The sequence below is a fragment of the Enhydra lutris genome, unplaced genomic scaffold (assembly GCF_002288905.1).
Source record: "Enhydra lutris kenyoni isolate GAN:26980312 unplaced genomic scaffold, ASM228890v2 scaffoldscaffold2, whole genome shotgun sequence".
Lineage (NCBI taxonomy): Eukaryota > Metazoa > Chordata > Mammalia > Carnivora > Mustelidae > Enhydra > Enhydra lutris.
In genome coordinates, this window is record NW_019154086.1 from 20,714,625 (window position 1) to 20,735,617 (window position 20,993).

Here is a 20,993-nt window from a genome sequence, read left to right on the forward strand (position 1 = left end):
GCTGCTCCCTGTACTTCTGCTCACTGTCAAATAAATAAATAAAATCTTAAATAAATGAATGAATGAATAAATGTAAATGGACTAAATGCTCCAAGGAAAAGATATAAGGTGACTGAAAGGATAAAAAAACAAGGCCCATCTATATGCTGCCTACAAGAGACATCAGACCTAAAGATGCATACAGACTGAAAGTGAAGGGATGGAGGGGTGCCTGGGTGACTCAGTCGATTAAATGTCTGCCATCAGCTCAGATCATGATCTCAGGGTCCTAGGATAGAGCCCCACATTGGGCTCCCTGCTCAGCGGGGAGTCTGCTTCTCCCTCTCCCACTGTCCCTCCCCTCTGCTTGTACATGCTCTCTCAAATGAAAAAATAAAATCTTAAAAAAAAAAAATGAAGAGATGGAAAAAGATATTCCATGCAAATGAAGCGGCGGGGGAAATGGGATACCAATACTAATTATTAGGTAAAATAGACTTAAAAAAAAAGACTGTAAGGAGACAAAAAAAGGTCATTAAATAATGGTAAAAGATCAGTTCATTAAGACTATATAATAATTACAAATACCTATGCATCCAACATAGGAGCACCATATAGATATATAAAGCAAATATTAACAGACATAAAGAGAGAAACTGACAGTAACACAGTAACAGTAAGGGGCTTTAACACATGCTTACGTCAATGGATAGATCATTCAGACAGTAAATCAAACCGTGGCTTTGAATGACACACTAGACCAGGTAGACTTAACAGATATACACAGAATTTTCCACCCCAAAACAGCAGAATGTCTATTCAAGTGCACATGGAATATTCTCCAGAACAGATCACATGGCAGACCATAAAACAAGTCTAAGAACACTGAAATCATATCAAGCATCTTTTACCACCATAACAGTATGAAACTAGAAAGAGATCAATTATAAGAAAACTGAATGAAAAACAAAATACCTGGAAGCTAAATAACAGATTACTAAGAAACCAATGGATCAAAAAAGAAACAAAGAGGAAATCAAAACATACTTGGAGACAAACGGAAATGGAAACACTACAGTTCAAAATCTTCAGCACACAGCTAAAGTATTTCCAAGAGGGAAATTTATAGTGATATAGGCCTACCTCAAGAAACAAGAACATTTTAAACAATCTAACCTTATATCTAAAGAACCAGAAAAAGAAGAACAAAGCCCAAATAAATGAAATAGAGACTAAAAAAACAACAGAGAAGATCAATGAGACCAAGAGCTGGTTCTCTGAAAAGATAAACAAAATTGGTAAAACTTCAGCCAGACTAATCAAGAAGAACTCAAAATCAGAAATGAAAGACGAGTTAAAACTGACACCATAAAAATATAAAAAATTATCATGAAAAATAAAATTTAAAAAATAAAATAAATAAATAAATAAATAAATAAAAAATTATCAACAATTACTACAAAAAACTAAAAGCCAACAAAATGCACAACCTAGAAGAGATTAATTCCTAGAAACAATCTTCCAACTGAGTCAGGAGGAAACAGAAAATCTGAACAGACCAATTACTAGTAACAAAATTGGACCAATAATAAAAAGCTCCCAATAAAGCTAGGATCAGATAGCTTCACAGATGAACTCTACCAAACATTTAAAGAAGAGTTAATACCTATCCTCAAGCTATCGCAAAAAACAGAAGAGGGAGAAATTCTTCAAAATTCATTTTACAAGGCCAGTATTACCTTGATACCAAAACAAACTACAAAACAAACAAATCTATAGGCCAATTATCCTTGATGAACATAAAAGCATAAAACTCAACAAAGTATTAGTGAACAGAATTCAAAAATACATTAAAAGGATCATTCACCATAATCAAGTCATATTTATTCCAGGGATGCAAAGATGGTTTAATACCTGCAAATCATTGATGTGATCTACATTTACAAAATGGATAAAAGTCTTATGACCACTGCAGTAGATGCAGAAAAAGAATGACAAAATTGAATATCCACTGATGATAAAAACTATCAAAGTGGGCACAAAAGGAACATCCCTCAACATAATGAAAGACATATATGATAAGCCCAAAGCTAACCTCACAATGGTAAAAAAGCTGAAAGCTCTCCCCCTAAGGTCAGAAATAAGGATGTCCAAACTTTCACTACTTTTATTCAATATTGTACCAGAGGTCCTAGGTATAGCACTCAGACAAGAAAAATAAAAGGTGCCCAAATTGGTAAGGAAGAAGTAAACCGTCACCGTTTGCAGAGACATAGACTATATATAGAAAACTCTAAAGACTCCACCAAAAAAATTATTAGAATAAATGAATTCAGTAAGTTGCAGGATACAAAATACAGAGATCTGTTGCATTCCTGTACACTAATAACAAAACAGCAGAAAGGGAAATTAAGAAAACAACCCTATGTATAACTGTATCCAAAAGAGTAAAATACTGAGGTGCCTGTTTGGCTCAGAAGAACATGTGACTCTTGATCTTGAGGTTGTGAGTTTGAGCACCACACTGGGTGTAGAGCTTTCTTAAAAACATTAATAAAATTTAAAAAAAAAAAAACTGATGAATGAAACTGAGGACAATACAAATGGAAAGATATCCTGTGCTCAAGGATTAGAAGATTTAATATTGTTAAAATGTTAAAACAGACTCAAAGATGACAAACTAGTGGTTGGACAAACTAGTGGTTGCCAGAGGGGAGGGAGATGAGAGGTTAGACAAAATAGGTGAAAGGGATTAAGAAGTACAAATTTCCAAACTTATTAAAATAAGTGAAGAAAATGAAAAACTACAGCATAGAGAACATATTCATTAATACTGTAGTAACATAGTACAGTGACAGATGATAACTATACTTATCATAGTGAGCACTCTGTAATGTATATAATTGAATTACTGTGTTGTAACTCTGAAACTACTATGTCAACTACACATCAATTAAAAAATTTAAAAAAGCCTGGGGGGGGGAAGAGTAGAGACTAAAATTTTAGCTATGGAGAAAAAAAAAAATCAAGGAATTAAACTAATATGCTTTTAAAAAGAAAATAGCATTAAGTAGTAAAATAGCATAAAAAGAAAAAGGCATTATAGGTATCCTAACTGCAAGTTGTCATGAAGTGGTAAAAATGGTTCAGGTGGCAGAATCCAAGGGAATTTCAGGCGGTTCAGAGTTGAAAAAGTATTTTATATATCTTATTTAGATAATAACGATTGTTGATACAATTTTGCAAACACAGGGAAATATATAGAAACACATATAAATGTATGCTTTTTAAACAAGTCAGTAATGCCAGTGAACTTTTTAAGATCATTCTCTTTTAGAAGATGCCAGTAAGATTTTAATGATTTGATGGCAAATTACTGTTGTCTATGGCCAATCTTGTTTTCAAATTAAGATTCCTATGAGGAGGCAACAAACACTATGATGCTTTGATTACAGACCTATATTCACAAATTTATTCACACATGCCAGATGCTGCTTCACCTGAATGATTTACTCGTCAAAGTGTGAAAAAAAGACATGTGGACAGTTTTAAAAGGTTACTTTAAATTATGCTGAGGTCCTACAGTCTAAAAGAAAATACCATCTATCTCTAAAGGTCTACAGGGAGGAGGTGGAATAAAGGTGGTGGTCAACTTTACATAGTTGTCAAAATACCGGCCTTCATTTAAAAGTACTGTGAATTCCTCAATTATAGCTGTATTTATTTTTTTTTAATTAGCATATCAAAAAAATCATATCTGTCCACTCCTTTAGTAGATTAAACAATTAAGATCAGTAACTGCTACCCACTATTTAATGAGTTTTGAAAGTTTACAGGTATTTCCTTGTATTTGGCACCTAACACCATGTTCCTATACTCCCTGGGGGGAATGAAGGGTGGGCACAGAGGGTAGTGGTGGTTACATAAGGGGAAGAACATCTAATAATCTGTTCAGGCATTATTTTCACTTAATGTTATAGAGTCACTGAGCCAGAAAAGACCTAAATGCCTTACCAAATCCATTCTCTTGCTTTCAGAGATGAATGTGAGTCATCCAGGACAGGACAGATGGTTGCTATCAGGATGAGTCTGTGCTGAAAAACAAAATCTTAAAACATCTGGAATTGGTTGAAAAATACATACTCAATAGTTCGTATTAACTATGTGTGAAATGGATTTCAAGTTGTTGGTATTTTTTTAGATAAATATTGTTTATATGTTATATCAAAGAAAATTACCACAATCTGATAATGGAATTTTACAAATAATATGACCTTCCACTGATGTGAAAATCACGTAAAGATCTGCCATTGTTTACAGTGGAACTAACAAAGCTATACTTTATAGACTACGGAATTCTATAAATGACATTATGTAGCCTGACACTTATACTGACTAATTTTACTTGTTACTGATTTTACTTATTAGGTTTTACCAAACCTTACTTGGCAACATTCTATATGTTCAAATCTTATTTTATTTCCACTTTAAGATCTCTGCTTTGCAGATATAAAGACTGGTTGTTTTTTAGAGAGTTCTTTTACATCACATGTTGAACAGTCTAGAACTAAATATCTGTATCTAAAAAGGCAATACATCCCAGGAAAATCAAATGTCTTTGTATTGTTAAAAATGCAATAGGAAATGAATAAAATTTTTTCTTTTAATAAAATTTGAAAATCTGCAGAATTCAATGGATGCAATAAAACCACGCTATAGAAAAAAAAAGGAACATTTTAAACAACTGTCATTACATTTGTAAGACATTAAGGTGGTGAGGAAATGCTACTCCTAGATATTAGAGATCCGATAAATTCAGATTCAAGTAACAATTAATATGACAAACTTCTTATACTTGAATATCTGTTCAGAGAGTTAAGGAGAGTTTGTTAAACTACAGATGCTAAATCGGCATTTTTAAAGCGTGGAACATCAGAACCTCTGGGGCAAATGTTAAAATTACAGATTCTTAGAGTCAGACCTACTGAATCAGAACTTCTGAGGACAGTGTGGGGAATCTGCATTTTTACAATCCAGGTCTTTAAGCTTATTAAAATTTAAAAACCAATACTCTAGTTTTCTTCATTCTTCAAATTCATTTTTTTAATATGTACTTTTTAAAATGTACATACAAAAAGTACACAAATCTTTTTTTAAGAAGCCTCCATGCCCAGCGTGGAGCCCAATATGGGGCTTGAACTCACCACTCAGAGATCAGGGTCTGTGCTCAGGGCCCAAGTCGAGATCAAGAGTTGGATGTTTAACCTAATGACCCACCCAGGCATCCCTTGAAAAGTACACAAATCTTAACTGAACAGGTAAACGAGTTACCACAAAGCTAACCCACCCATGTCAGCCATGACTTAGATAAAGACAGTAAATGCCACATGCTTCCAGAAGCTCTTCCAAACTTCTTCCAACATGCACCACTCTCTTGCCTTCTAACATCACAAGTAGTTTTGCCTGCTTTTAAATTTTATATAAACTGAATCTTAACAGTATACACTGTGTCTGACTTCTTTTGAACAACATTAACGTGATTCATTCATGTTTAATGTAGCAACAGTCCATCTTTTATTGCTTTCAAGTATCTGTAATATGCTGGGTAGTAGAGGAGTTTATAGGATTCTGGAATGAGATGGCCTCTCATCAGGCTAAAGCAGGGCACAGTCACATGAAAGTAAATCTTGGTAATGAGATTTGTTTGTCTAGGCTAATCTTTGTTCTTCTGTGGTATAGAGAAGACCCAAGAGTTTCTATATTCTCTCAAGGGGAAACTCAGAAGGTAGCTGAGTGGGAAGAAAGCTCATGAATGGGAAGAAAAAAGGCTTACTTTGAGCCCGCAGGAAGGTAGCACAGGTGAAACCTGCATCCTGATCTATACCGGCCTGCTTGAGACAGAGCTGCAGAAGTGTGAGAGTTCTCCACATTTCTTGGAACTAAGGTGAGGCCAATTCAGTCAAGAACTACCGGGTTCTGACCAAGCTAGGAAAAACCTGATTGCATATTTCACAAGCTGTGGCCTACTGCATCAGAGGCCAGTAGGATGCCCAGAGAATGAAGAACTGAAGACGCTGTCTCCCTGATAACATTGTATCACGTAAGTCCCCTTCATATACCTGGACACCAGTTTAAAGAGGAGACAAAGGATAGAAATAAGAGCATTTTCCCAAAAGTTTAAGCATTACCTCAAAATCTTATAAATTGTATCTCCTTTTTATCAGACTAAGTTTTAAACTGGCTCAGACAAAAAGTTAATTTTTTCCTGACTTCCCATGGGGTGTGAGCTCAAGAGGAAAGAAATTCAAGTTGTCAGAAACTCCACTTCCTCTGCACACCTGAACTGCAGTGAGTAAATCTGCAACCATATAAAGTTTCCTTCCACTTTCAAGATCAGGCTCGAAAATACAGCCTCTGATTACAGTGTTGCAAATCATATTATGCTGATCATTGTAGTGTTTGAGATGTGAAAACAAGTAATAATGTGCTTTGTATTTTTTACGTATTTGACAAAAAATGATCCTGCACCACACTGCTTTTCAGCTAAATAGTAGTATTCAATGTCTTAACTACTCAAACCATATCCACCTAACTTCTACTCCTGCTATTACTACAACTGCCTTCTCCAAGGATCATCATGCCCCCATTACCCAACCCAAAGTTGTCTTTGATTTGCACCCTATTTAATTTCTCTGTACTGTATGACCAGTACAAAATCACTTGCCTTCTTAAAACTCGCACTACCCTGGTGTTCTTCCACCTTTTAATCTCCTTTTTTATCTTTTGCTCATTTTTAAAAGGTGGGTCCACACCCAGTGTGGAGCCAAAGCGGGTCTTAAACTTACAACCCTGAGATCAAGGACTGAACTGACATCAAAAGTGAGATGCTTAACTGAGGCACCCAGGCACTCCATTCTTTTGCTCGTTCTTTAAATGTATTTCCCCAAAGATTTTCTTAGCTTTTGTTCTTTACCATATCCCAGGGCTGCCTTAATCATTTCTATTGCAATAATTATTAGCCTTATGCTACAAGATCCGTATCCCTAGCTTTAACCACTCCTGGATTTGGGGCTCCATTTCCAAGTACTGCTAGACATTTTCACAAAGCTATTGTACCACCAACCAAATTCAGTGCATCTAAAATAATGTCTTCTCTGCCATAAACCTCTTCCTTATCTTCCCTATCACAGTTAATGGCATCACCACCTTCTTAATCATTAAGGATCAAAACTTAAGGTGTCTAAGTCAGGGCTAGCCACAAGGAAAAGAAACGGATTCAAGACTGTCTAAGAAAAGGGGGATTTACTGTATGGATGTAACAGGAAAAAAATCACTGGCACCCAGGGACAAGGAAATGAAGCATAAAGCTAAGCCAGCTCAAGAATGGGACTGCAAAGCCAGACACCAAGGCCACACCAATCTCTCACAGGCAATCAGTGGCTTGGTTCTGTGAACCTATTTCATTCCATTGCTTCACTCTATAGATTAGCTTTCTCTGCTTATTCATCATTTCCTTTATATTTCGACTTGCTTCACACTGCCCCAGTTCTAAATGATCTTTTCACTTACATGTATGCCAAAACATAACAGTCTCTGAATTTCAGAGCTCAAATTATTGAGAATCTAACTAGCTCAGTCAGACTTAAGAACGGTTTCTCCCTCGTAAGGTGTTCAATTAAGCTCTGGACATCGATATGGAATCATTTGTTATAAATGTGGCTGTCTAATCCTCTAATCCCTGCCCTTCAGCAGTCAACTGTGCTTGGGTGTGAGATTATAGGAGTTACAAACCTAGTTATCCAATCCTACTCCTTCAGCACAGGTTAAGGACAGAGGACTATTTCCTGTAAGATGGTGCAGGCATAGCGCTGGATATGTCTTTGACTCCTATCTCCTCCCTGTTTCATACTTTCTTCATTTGGCCTATTTCAGTTAGCTGTGTGCACATTCCTTCCCATCACCATCATCCATCTCTTCTGGTTTGTCTATGCAGGGGAACAATGGCCCTTTTTCTGTCCATTCAACTCTCACTGACTGCTCCATAGTTCCTTCCTTGTCTTCCCCCATTAACACTTGACGTTCTGCCTTGTTTTACTGCCATTATAGTCAGGCCTGTCTTTCCCATTTGACTTAAGGGTGGCATTTATCTTTGTTAGGTTTATGTATCCTGATCTCAATTTTCCAGTATCTGAAATACTGGCCACACATTTTAATCCAAATAGATGTTCACATCCATGATGTTTACTTTAGTATATTCCTCTTGAAATTAAATACCCTATTTCTAGATCGTTATTATGTCTACCTGATAATCACCAAATTCCTTAAGCAAATATACCAAATCTCTCTTAAATGAATGGGGCAGGGGTTGCAGAGAATCAAAGAGTAACCATATCACTGTCTCAAGAAATTAATGCTCCAGTAACTAAATCTCCATACTGTTCATAAATAATGAGTAAAAATGTAGAATTTACTAGGTTGTATTTCTAGGTAAATTCTAAAGCCTCAAAAATCTGAGTATAAGATGGAAATTTCTATCAAGAGCTTCAATTTTAAATGCTTCCCAAAAGAAAACCAAGAAACATTTAGGCTATCAGTTCTCAAAATCTGGTTACATTAAAACACCCATGGAGATTTTCTAGCTTGTACATCCCAAAGGCCTAAGGAGGGGTGGGGCTTGGCTAGTGTTATTTTTAAAATGTTTCTGATATGCATCAAATGTCAGAACAGTTATTCTAGGATAATTTTAAAAAACAAGAACATGTACATTGTCTTTATAAATGTACATTTCAACTACTCTCATTTGTACAATTTCTGCAGAACTGAAACATACAGAAGTAATAAACTACTTTTACAAGAAACGATAGAACCTTTTCTTTAAAAAATATTTTTCTAAAAGTTGTCTATCAAAATCAACCTATGAAATTAAACATAAAACAAATACCATTTAAAAACAGCAAAAAATCATTTATATATAATCTATGGTTTCTTTTTTAAAAGTCTACAGTCTAACAATACAGTAGCAATAATCTAATACATACAAAATTATTTTAGAAAATAATTTCTCAGTAAGATTTTCAACATCCTAAACAGACTTTCAAAAATGTAGTCATATTTAATTAAGAATAGACTTCCGCAAACTGCATTGTAACAAATATATTTAAAAATGGGCGTAATTAAAATGGTAATTATGAGTGTTAGGACGATACCAGATACAACTGAAATATATCCACATTATAATAAAGAAGAGTATAGCATTATGAGAAGAACGAAAAGACAGGAACCTCAGCCTTTGAGGCTTATTATATGTAACTATGGAAGAGCACCAAGCCATGTCAATTTAAAATAGAATTATTTTAGCTATGAAGCAGATAACGTGATGAAGAAAAAGCACATTAAATCAACCTTAGCCATTCCAATCCAATAATATTAAAAATAATAAGTCTGAAGACTAATCTATGCAAAATGCTAATTACCATCATATTAGTGGAAATTTGGTAACTATCGCTCTCATAAAATTTTGACATCACTGTAGATTTTGAAATTTTATTCATTAGATGCTTGAATTAATGAAGATATGAATTAAATATAACCTCTCCATTTCAGACTTCTTAAAGAGGCTGAGTCTTTTAATTTTCTTTAATTTCTTCACATTCCAATAAATTCCTATTGAATTTAAGCCAGAATAGATTAGTTGAACATTTTGTAACTTTGTAAATTGTATTTAAACCAGTATATTAATACACAAGCATAATTAGATTTCTTAGATAAATTATTAAATACTAAGCTTGTTGTCTATTATACAAAGGCAACAGTTCAAAGTCTATTCAGTTAAGTCAGTCCCACTGGTGGCAATCCATTGCGAAAATGCTGACTGTGCTGGGAAATGGTGACAATCTCCACAAGAATTAAGAAGTTTTACTATATCCTCTTCTAGTTGGTTCCTCTGACTAGGATGCCAGAGAAAATACAATTAAAGAAATCAATACCCAAAACCCCACATTAAATTTATTATAGGTGTAGTTTAAAGTCAGAAAACAAATAAGCCACAGCTAAAGCAATGGCAGAAATAAGAAATAATGTCACCATGATGTTTGATCAGCAGTATAGGAATTGACTCTGTGGAACTGATAATTTAATGTCCAAAGACTAGGCAGTAAAATAAATCAATTATGTGGGAAAAGTGGAATGGGGAAGACTGGTAGTGAATATCAGAATGATATTCTATTTTCTACATTCAGCAGGAAGGAAACAAGACTACTGTGAAATTAAGACAATAGGCAAATGTTATGGTTTAATTTATAAAATTTTAAAACTCCAAACTTACAGAAAACTTAAATATAAAATAAACTGGCTTTCTGATAACTCAAATGCTCACTTATAATTGAAGCTGGTTTCTTAACTCTCTATGTAATTATAATGTGTCAATTCAGAGGCCAAGTGATTTAGAGTATGCATTAAATTTATATTTAAAAAATTCTTTTTAGAGCTTAGTATTTTAAAAAGATTATAACAGGTGTAAGAGAGACTTATCAAAAATTTTCAAAACTCAGTATATTTTCCTCATCACCAGTAATCTAGAAACCTATTAAAACATAACCTGAATCACATTTTGAAACTGTCTTTTAACAAGGTAAAAAAATCAAATGATCTATTCAAAACTCATTTTGCAAAAGTAGTCTAGGATAACTCAGTTATTAAGTCGAAAGTACTGATTCTTGCTTTTCTCTAGAATACTGAATTCTAAAAGAACAAAAATGTACATACAGTTTTCTAGCTTTTAAAAAAAACACTTTTTAAAATTCACTAGAAAAGTTACCCCCAATGGAATATATTAAATAGCACAAGTCTTTCAGTACCTAAACTCTCTTAAGTAGAAATATGAAAATTTACTTTTCCCCCAGAGTTTATGTATTGATCTATGGGGCTTGGTAACAGCAACACTCTTGGCCGGATACTATCCTGGATTTTGCTTAAATTTTGAGGGGAAAAAAAACTAGAAAATCCCACAGGTCAAAACTGACTCATATAAATGGAAAGATTCCACTTCAATAAATGAAAGGCAATTTAAAAATGCAAAATAAAAATGAATTAAGGCAGCTCTAAAAGAAAATATAACTTACCCATCCAAAATAGTACTACTACAGTATAATTCACTCCTTAACACGCTATGTTTATAATCTAGACATAAAAGCCAAAAATCAAAACAAGCGTTGCAGTTACGATGCAGCATCAGGTGTTTACTTCAGTGAATGAAAAATAATGATCACAACTCAAATGAATGGTAATTTAATATGAATATATGCACCTTACCAGAGATGTTTATGTTTACTACCAGAGACGTCTTAGCAATTCCACATTCCTCACAAAGTCAGTATAATTGCTGTAAAAAAATCAACTGTGGTTCTGAATACCCATTCACAGTTGATCTCAACAATGTATCTGATGTAGGAGACTGATTATCTGTGACAGGCAGAAGGATGTGGTGGTCCTCAGTTCCAAGTGGAAGAGATAGTGGTAAAGTCATATCAGAAGGTTTCACATCCAATGTTTCTGATAACGGACTTTTTTGTATAGAATCTTGTTCACTCAAGGGATGATCCTCTATACTAGAATCCAGAACTTTATCTGCACCTGAAATAGAAGGGAAACAAATTTAGGCTATCTTTGAAAACAAAACAAAACCCCATAGACTAAATCTGCTTACCATTTCAGAACCTGCATTCCAACCTCCACACCTTTTACTTACGCTGTTTCTCTTACACTGATTTACCTTCATCATCTACTCAAATCCAATAGGGGTCTCAAGCCTAGGTTCAAGCACCAACTTGAAATTAAAATGGACTTAACTGTTCTAGACTAGGGTGAGCTGTTATCTATTTTATCACTCGCTTGTCAATTTTTCATGTGCCACCTTGTGACACCTCTCTTACTGCTACTGAACATTCTACTTCAGTATGCCCTGAATTCTCAACCAGACTGTAAATTCCTTAAGGGTACAGATCAAGTTATGCTTCTCTAATTCCTTAAAAGTACTTAATAACAGTGCTATACATATAATAAATTTGTTTGCTGAACATATTAATGAGTAGTTCATACTATTCTCTGAGTTCAAGCTCAGAGGTATGGCACTTTTGTATATTTCCAGAAGTGAGAAATTTTGCTCTACTTAGGGAGTGATTATTACCCTGACCATGATACACTTTGACTTCAAATTTTTCATGAGCTTTACCATACTCCTGTCACTCCAAAGTACTTACATGATTTCAATCTCCCTGTCTTCATTAGACAAAACTGCCTATTAACTTTCATAAAATTGTAATTCTCTGTTCTTGCCAAACTACTCTTCAGTTCAACCAGCCAAGAATGTAACCTGCACTTCCCAATGACTCCCTTTACAATATTCTCTCTGCCTGAGACAAATGCTCTTTTTCCTATCTCCATCCTTCAACCTTCAAGTTCCCTAGAATTAAGCCTTTCCAATACTTACCACAGAAAGACTTTATCTCTTCTTTGACACTTTTGTATCCTATAATACCCTACATTTTTTCTTGTAATCACAGTTATTTAGCTTTCTGGTCTCCCACACTAGACTGCAAATTCTTTGAGGACTAAGAATGTGCCTTGTTCAACTTCATGTATCTTGCAGTTATGTGTACTTTGGAGGTAGAGGCATTTCATGTTTGTTCAATTAACACTGCAGTTTTCAGAAGTTACTGACTTAATCCTTATTATATTTCTATTCACTATCAGACTTGTTAACATCTCTACACACTGAAGAAGCCTAGTATTTTGTTTCCAATCATGACAAACACAGTAAAACTTTTTCAAAGATTTATTTTAAGCAACAGACTTAAAATTTTATAGCCTGTCCTTCCATTTCTATGTAACAATTTGGGGCTACCTATTCCCCTATTTATATCTTTCTATTATATTCCTTCTTTTATATCTCTGGATTAGGGCTCATGATGCCCTTTTCTTCACATAACTATAGTAATTCCCAGGTAACCCAGACTCTAGTATGGAGAATAGTGATACATACATATATATATGTTTTTTATATTCTTTCATTCTTGAAACTTCATAAATCAGGTTTTTAAGAGGAAATATTTCAAGTATTGTTTATTGGAAGGTCAAATGTAAAGAAATTCTTAGTGAACTTATCTACAAATTATAAAGCTCCCTTCCTAATATGGGTATACCTAATTTTAAAAAATATATATCTAATTTAAGCTGTCAAAATGTGCATCTCAACATTTTAGAAATAGCACCAATATGAGAGCACCAAATTTTTATAAAACACAAACATTTACCGGAATGGACTTTTGTTTTGTGCTTCTTTAAATTTTTAATATCTGTGTAAGAATTTCCACATAATTCGCAGATAAATGGCCTTTCTCCTGAAAAGCAAGTTAAAAAGTTTAAACTCAATATTTTAGAAGCTGCTAAGACAAAAATATCAATGTCTATGAACAAAGTGCAAAAACTACTATACTGTTTAAATTTAGTTTTAAATGATCTTTTTAATCACTTGGTTATAATACAGTGAAATGAAAACTTCTATACATACTAGGCACTCCTTTACTTTATCACACAAAGCATCCCCATTTCTGGGAAAATGGAGCATATTTATTAACAGAAATTTAACTTACGCTTTTAATTCTATTAGACATTTAGTGAGTGCGAGTTATCTGCCAGACCCTAAGAGGAACAGCTAAGGGAAAAAAGTGTAATTATGGTTTCTGCTTTCTGGCAGCTTACAAATTAGAAAATCCTTTAAAAACAGTGACAGAATAAAATGCTACAAAATTGTAATTCCTCTGAAATAAGAACTGTTCAATGCTTTATAAACAAAGAGCATGAGAAAATAGATGCTTATTAAATGTCTACTAGGTGCTCACATTATTCTAGATAGGAATCGTGAGGCATAATTTTAAGAATAAAAAAGTCACAACAGTACATTTTCACTTTTGACTTCATTTCAAAGTGGCATTTTCCTTTAAATTAATTTGTTCCATATTTTCTTCATACTACACAATACTATTACAAAAAACACGTCAATACTAAAGTTCATTCTGAAAACTTGCTTACTGAACACTAATTGATAAGAAAATATATCATCTTGATATTATCTATTCCTTTTCATGTCTTGGTACACCTGTGCAACTTAATCCAAATTAATCTAAAAACTATTATTATCTGGCATATTAGAAAGTCTATACAATTCTAAACCAAATTTAATTAATACTACTCCAAATAACTAAAAAAAACAAAAACAAAAAAAAACAAAGCAAGTAAAAAGTTAGTATTTATACATTAAAATACTACTGTAGGTAGAGTATGACTAGATACGATATAGTCCATAATGGTTTAAAAGTCAAGGTTTACATAAAAAGAAATTAGAGAGAACCAAAAATAATACGTTCTCCCTAAACACAGACCTGTATGGGATCGAAAGTGTTTGTTGAGCTCTCCTGAGGAAATAAAACTTTTCCCACAAATACCACATATGTATGGTTTTTCACCTAGATGGAAAATAAAAGATAGTGCAGTGGTGTACTATACCAATATAATATTTATCAATTACAATAATTTAAAGTAACCTGAATTTAAATTAAAACCTCTTTATATATTGTATTTTAGAGGTATCTTCATTGTGAACCTACTTAGATGAACATTAGTAATTATTTTACACTGTTCATGTAACCTGATGCTTTTCATATAATAAAACTTGATTTCTGCAAAATTCTTCCAGTAGACTAGAATTGGGCAAGAAGTTCAATTTTTATATGATTACAAACATATGATTAAAAATTCATCAATCCATTACTTTAATTCTTGCTATCTACTATATTAAGAAGAGTAAGATTATTTAGGAAAGATCTGTTTTAAAAGGTACCCTATCAAAACTGATAATCTTTGAGTATAATTTGCTTCAAAACTGATACTCTGCCTCTGAAGTATCCATTTAATTTGCAAATCATAGAATTCTGCATAGGAAAAGTCCTAAGAAGTCATAAAAATCTATGTTCTACCTAAACCCACTCTCACCCCATAATTTCACTCTACAGTTTTATCCAAGGAAAGTAAAACAGAGGCTAAGGAGTTTTTCTAAGGTCATAAAATATGACTCCAGTTTATATACTGTCAAAACTGATTTTAATGTACACAAGTTAAATGATAAAAAAATTCTAACCACCATTATTACTCTAGAAAATAAATCTGCTTTAATAGCTAGTATTTATGTGAAAACCACAAACACAAAAAGCTTCAACAAGCACAAACGCAACAGATATACAACACAAAGTCTATAATCTATTTTCCTTAAGGGCTCAATTTCCCTTTTTCTTTCTTTTATTTACAGCTTTTCCTTATTTTAAACATCTGTCAAATTCTTACCTGTATGTTTTCGAGAATGAGTGATAAGAGAACTAGAGACAGCAAATGCCTTCCCACAAGTATCACACACATAAGGCTTTTCTCCAGTATGCCTACGAACATGATAGGTCAGTGTGCTGGCTTGAGCAAATCTCTGTCCACACCTATCACAGACATATGGCTTCTCTCCACTATGCTTCCTATTCATAAATAAATATAAAGTTATAGGCTGGTAAGTAAAACAATTTGGATCCAGTCTCTGCAATAAACATTTTTCATACAGTTTTCACGCAGTATTTTATTTCATCTTAACAGACCAAAAATACTATTTAAAATTAACAGTTTCAATGTAAACTGTCAAAAATAAATGTTTTGGTTGTTATCAAAACACCTGTTCTAAAATTAGTTAACAAAAAATTGTGCCAAGCAATGAGGTATAACCTCACACCAGTCAGAATGGCTAAAATTAACAAGTCAGGAAACCACAGATGCTGGCGAGGATGCGGAGAAAGGGGAACCCTCCTACACTGTTGGTGGGAATGCAAGCTGGTGCAGCCACTCTGGAAAACAGTATGAAGGTTCCTCAAAAAGTTGAAAATAGAGCTACCCTACGACCCAGCAATCATACTACTGGGTATTTACCCCAAAGATACAAATGTAGTGATCCGAAGGGGCACGTGCACCCAAATATTCATAGCAGCAATGTCCACAATAGCCAAACTATGAAAAGAGCCTAGGATGTCCATCAACAGATGAATGGATAAAGATGATGTGGTATGTGTGTGTGTGTGTGTGTGTGTGTGTGTGTGTGTGTACACACACACACACACACACACACACATACACACATACAATAGAATACTATGTAGCCATCAAAAACCCGAAGTCCTGCTATTTGCAACGTCATGGATGAACTAAAGGGTATTATGCTAAGTAAAATAAGTCAATCAGAGAAAGACAATTATCATATGATCTCACTGATTTGAGGAATTTGAGAGGCAGGGCAGAGTCTTGGGGGATAGGGAGGGAAAAAAATGAAACAGGATGGGACCGGGGAGGGAGACAAACCATAAGAGACTCTTATCTCAGGAAACAAACTGGGAGGGGGGCAGATAGGGTGGCTGGGTTATGGACATTGGGGAGGGTATGTGCTGTGAACTGTGTAAGCCTGATGATTCACAGACCTGTACTCCTGGGGCAAATAATACATTATATGTTAACAAAAAAAAATTGTCATCTTTATATGGTTGTCAAGTATGCCCCTAATACCACAGGCAATTATTTTCACTTGTCCATTCATGCCTTTTTTTTTTTAAAGATTTTATTTATTTATTTGACAGAGAGAGAGAGTTAAAGAGGGAACACAAGCATGGGGAATGGGAGAGGGGGAAGCAGCAGGGCTCAATTCCAGCACCCCGAGATCATGACCTGAGCTGAAGGCAATCACTTAACAACTGAACCATGCAGCCACCCCTCACTCACTCTTTAAAACTCTTTCCTTAAACCTCCAGCACCTCCTTACCCATCCTCATCCTTAGCTGATGTCCTTGCTTCCTGTTTTACTGAGAAAATTTAAGCAATCAGAAGAAAATTTCCACCATCCCAACTCTCTACCTATAAAGGTACTCATGTATTTGCTGTCTTCTCTTAACTCTAACATGAAGGTGACCGTTCATCTGAATTCAACTACTCCTATCTGCATAATGAAGATACCATCCTATCCCCCATTCCTACTCAGTATCACTCCTATATTTTCCTCCACCATTCAGTTTTCCCATCCCATTGTATCACAGCATAAATATACTGAAGTCTTCAATCTTTAAAAAAAAAAAAAAAGACCCCTCACCTCTTTTGCTTCTCCATTTCTCTGCTCCATTTTATCAAAAATTTGAGTCTCCAACGTTTCCACTTTCTTATCTACTATTCTCTACTACCCTCTGCTAACATTGCTTTTGTTAAAAGCACTGCTGACCTCTCACTCTACTAAATTCAACTGAATTCTCAGTCTTTACCTCCCTATCATCAGAATTTGACATAGCTGACTGCTCCCTTCTGGAATAATTTCCTTCACTTGGATTCCAGGGCAGTCTACTCTTGGTTTTCCTCCCAGACTGGCTGCTTCTTCCTAGTCACCTCTAAGTGACTCTGACTCAGTCCTTTGATATCTTTTCTATCCACATTCATTCCCCTGGTGACCTCATTCAGTGTTACAGCCCTAAATACTATCGATACACTGAAGACTCCCAAATTTGTACTTTAGCTCAAACATGTATGTAAGTCATACAGACTTACATAACCAATGTATATCTCCAATCAAATGTCTAATAATCACCTCAAATTTAACATGTTCGGATCTCCACTCCCTCTTAAACTGCTCTATCCACAAATCTCCATTTCAGTTAATATTAATTCTATCTAAGGCTTGGATCTGTAAACCTCAGAATTATCTTTGATTCCACTCTTCTTTCCTCCTTTCATACCCCACATCCAATCTGCAGCAAAATCTGTTGTTCTACCTTTAAAGATATGTCTAGAATCTGACAATTACTTATCTCTTCCACAGTTACCACTTTGGCCTGTATCATTATCACTAAGTCAGGAAACCACTATAAACCACTATCTATAGCTTCCTAACTGGTAACTTTGCTCCCATTCTTGCAATCTTACATTCTTTTTCTAATAATTGCAGCCAGAGTCATACCCTTCAAATGTAAACAAGATACATTACTTACTTTTCAATCTCAAGAGTAAAAGCTTTATAATGACCTACAAAATCTTATACTGTCTAGATGCCCTATCACCATTCTGATCTTATGTCTCTCCCTTATTTATTCCTCTCCAGTCACCATGGCTTCCTTCTGGTTCCTTGACTATGCTAAGAAAACTTAATGGTGGAGCCACAGTTAGAACTCTATTGTCCTGAGTGCTAATAAAGTAGGCTATTCCAAAGACTATGGTGAATAATAGACTCAAAGACCAAACAACTCATTGTTTTGTTTTTTACCTTGCATGAATCTTGAGATTGCTAGAAGTTGCAAACTGTAAATTGCATACATCACATTTATAAGGTTTTTCCTCACCATGATGCATACGACTATGGAAGACCAGCTGGCATTTCTGAGCAAATCCTTTATCACACAATTCACATTTGTATGGCTTCTCACCTGAAAGAACAAGCAAATAAAATTAATATTTAAAAGGAGATATTGTTTGAGCTGCTTGAACCACATAAGCTTTCAAAAGAGTTCATCAATAGTACTATTTTCAGTATTCAGAAAATGTTAACTGCTAGAAGTAAAAAAACAAATGGGATTTTTTTCCCGATTGTCTATTGAAAACATTAGTAGAATTAAAAGAAATCAGTGTTCTCATTTCATAATAGTGAAAGGTGATCAATGAGAGAAATACACACTGAATCTTAAAAGTACAAATCTAAGTGTACCGACAAAGATAAACACAGAGGCTGAGGAATGAATGTGTGTGTAATTCTAAGAAACATGTTCAGAAGTTGACAGTCTAGGAAGCAGAAGGTAAGATGGCTGGCAAAGTCTGAGAATTGTCCCGAGTTGTAACTATTTTTTCTCTTTATCAGTTCTCTTAATCTCTGTTTCTGTTAAATACTTAGCACGCTAGAATCAAGTTTGTGTTTATTGTAATTATGAGAGAAAATGGCACAAAGACCTCAAACATTAGGACTTCAGAGTGATCAGCAGCAATAAAACAAATAACCATTAAATACTTGGTCACAATTACAAATAAATTTTCAACAATCTAACATGCATTTGTGAATGCAACTATATACCAAATGTTGGTCAAAAACAGTCAACACTGCTTATTAATATGTTCTGTACAAAAATATTATTTCAGTATAAAATCAATTTTATCTCCCACAAACCAGTCTTACCTGTATGAGTTCTTACATGCGTTTTCAGCTGGTTACACTGGGTAAATGCCTTTCCACACAAGTGGCAGACATAAGGTTTAACTCCTTTATGTATTCTCATATGCCTTCTCAAGCTGCTGGCTTCTGAGAACACTTTCCCACATGTGTTACACATAGGCTTGGCCTTGGAATACCTCTGATCCAGCTCTTCCCCAGAGCTCTCCAGCTCGTAAGAATTCTTGACACTGGCTATGTTAGACATAGAGTGTTCCTTCAGAGCACAGTTGGGTTGTGATTTTCCACGTTTCCGTTTCACCGTAATAGTCTGCACAATATCTTGTGCTGGAAAGGTATTTTCCACAACTGATGTCAACTCGAGTTCTGAATTATCATTTCTTTGTGAAACTTGATCTATTACAGGTGTGGATACTTTATTTGCATCTAAGAATAATTCAACGGACGCGTTCTCTAAAATGTCACTGGGATATTGCACTGTTTTATTCTGTCCTGTTTTCTGGGAGTTGAAGGCCTTCTTCTTCTTTTTAGTTTGAGATGACTTCTTTGCTAAAGCCCCTTGTTTAGGATTGGCCTGAACTAAATCTGTAGACACTTCTGATTTTTCCCGACTGTTATAATCTCGTAGAGTAAGAAGACAAGTCTGTTGATTCAATTCAATGTTTCCAGTAATACTAGATATCTCTGTAGAAGAGGGATTAGCAATAAAAGCAAAATCTTCCATCTTTATTTTACATTTAGTGACCACCTCTTCCACCTTGAGATAGTCAGCAGCCTGGTGAATTTCTTTAACATTCCAACTGTAAGGAAACAAGGCTAAATGACAATATTCTGAACAAAGAAAAACTACTTGTGAAAACAGAGCTGCACATAAATTTCAATGTCGTTTAAAGACCTAATGCAGCAAAATGATGAAAAAGGCGTAACTAAAAGAACAAATTTACAAAAATTCATTCACTCATTCAGGATAACGTGTAGGCAAAAATCTCCAGTTTTGCAACTTGAAAAGATGTAAACAATTCGTTACATACTACATTATGTACCACTATGAGAAAATAAAATGTTAAAAATAACTGTGTGTTTTAAAAAATACTTGCAACACAAAAAGTAGCTGTTGGCAACTTACTGCCTCCTCCCATTCATCCTGAGGCCTATTCAGATACAACCATCTTTTCTGGACTTACAACAGCCAGTCTAAAAAATTACTTCCTATCATCTTTCTATGCTCCCCTGTGAGGGACCTTAACCGTGCTTCTCAAACTTTCCCATGCCTGTGAGTCACACAGGTATCTTGTTAAATGTAGATTCAGATTCTGTGGGGAGGTCTGTGGTGGGACCTAAGTGTCTTCGTTTCTAACATACCTGCTGGTGATGCCAATGCTGCTGGTTTACTGATTACACTTGGAATGAACAAAGATTTGGAATGCACTCAGCTCTAACAACCCCCGTGTGTGTGTGTGTGTGTGTGTGTGTGTGTGTGTGTGTGTGACTCAACTCATGTTAGTTGGAGAGTCTGTCATTACTAGAATTATATAAAAAGACTTAAGTTCACCCAGTTCAACATTCCAGTCAATATTTACTAAGCATCTATTATGTGTGGTACACTAAGAGGGATATTAAGAAATATCAAATAGTCCCTGCCCTTCAGAAGTTTATATTGCAAAGAAAAATTGTTTGATTACTCTAGTACTGGCTCTGGCATTACAAGATGAATTCATCACGGTAAGTCAGGACATTTAGG

General features: G+C 34.7%; 1 protein-coding gene across 4 annotated transcripts in view; it reads right to left on the reverse strand.

Moving 5' to 3' along the window:
* Positions 1 to 20,993, reverse strand: part of LOC111147265 (myoneurin) — a 39,580-nt gene that overhangs the window by 13,027 nt on the left and 5,560 nt on the right. Inside the window, exons 3-9 of one of the 4 annotated variants that reach the window (XR_002640610.1) lie at positions 19,259 to 20,052; positions 18,359 to 18,518; positions 15,376 to 15,554; positions 14,418 to 14,501; positions 13,290 to 13,376; positions 11,290 to 11,610; positions 3,994 to 4,068 (exon numbers count right to left, since the gene is read on the reverse strand). Coding sequence is in view for 2 of the 4 variants with exons in the window: in XM_022503206.1 (XP_022358914.1) it covers positions 11,348 to 11,610; positions 13,290 to 13,376; positions 14,418 to 14,501; positions 15,376 to 15,554; positions 18,359 to 18,518; positions 19,259 to 20,052 (1,567 nt within the window). In the remaining 2 variants the exon portion in view is untranslated. Of the gene's footprint in view, positions 1 to 3,993; positions 4,074 to 8,940; positions 11,611 to 13,289; positions 13,377 to 14,417; positions 14,502 to 15,375; positions 15,555 to 18,358; positions 18,519 to 19,258; positions 20,053 to 20,993 lie in introns of those variants that run through there. The other 3 variants (XR_002640609.1, XM_022503206.1, XM_022503222.1) reach the window with 3 other exon arrangements.